The sequence below is a fragment of the Capsicum annuum genome, chromosome 12, assembly GCF_002878395.1.
Source record: "Capsicum annuum cultivar UCD-10X-F1 chromosome 12, UCD10Xv1.1, whole genome shotgun sequence".
Taxonomy (NCBI): domain Eukaryota; kingdom Viridiplantae; phylum Streptophyta; class Magnoliopsida; order Solanales; family Solanaceae; genus Capsicum; species Capsicum annuum.
This window is the reverse complement of record NC_061122.1, coordinates 230,502,528-230,505,765: the sequence shown is the minus strand read 5'-3', so window position 1 is coordinate 230,505,765 and position 3,238 is coordinate 230,502,528. Positions and strand designations below refer to the sequence as shown.

The 3,238-nt window shown below is 39.9% G+C and overlaps 1 protein-coding gene across 1 annotated transcript; it reads right to left on the bottom strand.

The window, feature by feature from the left end:
• Positions 1-3,000, bottom strand: LOC107851261 (adenosylhomocysteinase). The gene is made up of 2 exons (XM_016696209.2): positions 2,179-3,000; positions 1-925 (listed from the first exon to the last, which is right to left on the bottom strand). Exons 1-2 carry the CDS (start codon positions 2,887-2,889, stop codon positions 179-181), a joined length of 1,458 nt encoding a protein of 485 aa, XP_016551695.1. The 5' UTR covers positions 2,890-3,000; the 3' UTR covers positions 1-178.
• Between the last annotated feature and the right edge of the window lie 238 nt (positions 3,001-3,238).

Here is a 3,238-nt window from a genome sequence, read left to right as displayed (position 1 = left end):
TGACAAAAATTTCACTTCAATTAACCAAAACCAAATAAATCCAATAACTATAACATCACATTTTGGTCTTCCTTCAAATGAGACCATTTCATTTCCACCAAAATATTCCCAACAAGACAGAATCAAAGTAGTAAAAGTGAAAACATCATGCCAAAACATTGTGTTTGTTTGTCTTTCTTCAGTACCTGTAGTGAGCAGGCTTGTAAGGACCCTCAACTGGTACACTAATGTAATCAGCTTGGTCCTTGGAAAGCTTAGTGAGCTTGGCTCCGAGCTTTCCGAGATGAAGGGCAGCAACCTTCTCATCGAGGTGTTTTGGCAAGACGTATACCTTCTTCTCATACTTACCGCTTGCCTTCTCCTTCCACAACTCAAGCTGCGCAATGACTTGGTTAGTGAACGAACATGACATGACGAAACTAGGATGTCCAGTAGCACATCCTAAGTTCATGAGACGGCCCTCGGCTAAGATGATGACACCACTGTTGGTGTCAGGGAAGACAAATCTGTCTGTTTGAGGCTTGATTGTGATTCTCTTCACACCAGGGAAGGTCTCGAGACCATGCATATCGATCTCATTGTCAAAGTGACCGATGTTGCAGACAATGGCATTGTTCTTCATCTTCCTCATGTGGTCAACCATGATGATGTCCTTGTTACCAGTTGTGGTGACAAAGATATCAACTTCAGAAACAACATCCTCGAGAGTAAGAACTTGGAGGCCTTCCATGGTAGCCTGGAGAGCACAGATAGGGTCAATCTCAGTCACAATCACACGCGCACCTGCTTGTTTCAACGCAGCAGCACAACCCTTGCCAACATCTCCATAACCGGCAACAAGGGCAACCTTCCCGGCAATCATAACGTCAGTAGCCCTCATGAGACCATCGGGCAGTGAGTGGCGACATCCATACAAGTTGTCAAACTGAGTACACGCCAGGACATAAAAATTCATCGGTCAATTAGCTATCGATAAGTATACATATAAGCTTTGATAATAGCTAAATCAAGGTATAATACATTATGCATCTCCAACTAATAACTAAAGATGCCGATTCCTCGAATAGTTTGTAACACAAGGATCTATTGTACACAGCCTTACCTTGCATTTCTGCAAGAGGCTGTTAAATACCCTTTAGTAAAAGAAACACATTCATTTCTCCCACTAAGTGTTATCAAAAGCAAAAACTGCAAAGGAGCTCCAAGGTCTATTGGGGCTTTAAGCGCAAACCACAAATAAAGCATGAGCTTTAACGAAAAAAGTAACAAAGGAAGAAAGAACACAAATATATACATGTTTAGTTCAAAACTAATAATTACAAGCATGAATGACAAATATATAAACCAAGACATATTTTGTAAAAAAAAATACGATAAAGTGAAATATCAATTGTTTAGTGTTCATGGCAAGGAAAAGTATGCCTTATAACCTTGACGACGACACTGCGACACTGAAGCGCATATTAAGTGAGTCGATGGCTCAACACTTTTTGAGCCTCGCTTCATGGCTTAACCGCGCCTTTGACAACACTACAAATGAGCTAAGATCCAACTGATTGTCTACTATATTGGCTAGATCACAACCAACATGAATCTTAGGCAAAAATTACCTCTAATATCCAATTCAGTATCAAGTACACACATCAGATCTAAATCTCAAGAAGCATATAAAAATATTTACACTAAACCAAAAAGCCCAGTCTGCCTATATCTAAACTCTAATCAACAAAAACTATAAAGGGTAGCCAATGCACTAAAGCTCCCGCTATGCACAGGTCCAGGGAACGACCGAACCATAAGGACATATTGCATGTAGCCTTACCGTGCATTTCTACAAGAGGTTGTTTCAACCGGTGACCTCCTGGTTACATGGAGGCAACTTTACTAGATACGTCAAGGCTCCTTCAAATCAACAAAAACTATACCAAATTTTAAAGAATTGATAAAACCAACAAAGAAACAACAACAAAGTGGAGTCTGGGGAGGGTAAAGTGTACGCGTGCAGTCCATACCAAGTCGATATCACTACCTCAGATGAACTAGAGAGGCTCTTTCCGATAGAGCCCGGGCCCCCGACTCATGGCAGATAACAGTATAACAAACAAAAAAATATAAAAGCACACAACAAAATGGGATAACTGCTAGATAATCAACAAAGAAAAGTAATTGAAAATATACCTTGCTCTTGGTGACAGAGTCATTAACATTAATAGCAGGGAATAGCAAAGTTCCATTAGCCTGCATTTGATACAATCTCTTAACACCAGTAGTAGTTTCTTCAGAAACACCAACAAGTCTTTCCTTCATCTTAGTATACTTCAAAGGATCGGTCTTTAAACTCTCCTTGATAATAGTAAGCACTAGTTGAAACTCAACATTATCAGTACAATTAGGATCCGGTATTTTACCGCTTTTAGCATATTCTTCCTCAGCTTTTACTCCTTCATGTATCAACAATGTAGCATCACCACCATCATCAACAATCAAATCAGGTCCACCACCTACACCCCAATCAAGTGCTCTTTCAGTACACCACCAATACTCTTGCAATGTCTCTCCTTTCCACGCGAATACAGCCGCGCTATCCCTCGCTATGGCAGCTGCCGCGTGATCTTGTGTTGAGAAGATGTTGCATGAACACCATCTTACTTCTGCTCCCAATGCTGTTAAGGTTTCTATAAGGACAGCTGTTTGTATCGTCATGTGTAAACTACCGGTGATTCTTGCACCTTTGAATGGCTGTAACGGTCCAAATTCAGTGCGACATGCCATCAAACCTGGCATTTCGACTTCAGCCAAGTCGATTTCAAGACGGCCAAAATCAGCTTGTGACATGTCTTTAACCTTGTACTCCCTCCCTGAGGTAGTCTTCTCGACGAGTAACGCCATTGTAGAGAGTGTATAATGGAAAAACTGAAGGAATTGAGAGAAGTTTGAAGGTTTTGCTTCTCCCTTTGAGTTGTTTGTGGAAGAAAAACAAGTGTTGTGGCAAAGAGAAATGAAAGGAGGGAAGTTATTATATAGAGTTTGAAGGATGAAAATGGACGGTTAGGATTTGTTCGATCAAATCTTGAGATTTATTGTTAATGTTTGGTGAATAATTTGGTAAAAATGAATGGTAGAAATTATTTGAAATATATTTTGTATGGTAAGGTAACCCTTAAATAATGGAGAAGAATAGGAGAAAAAAAACCACCAAAGTTTTTTTTCATTTTGTTTCGATACTCACATCGAGGTT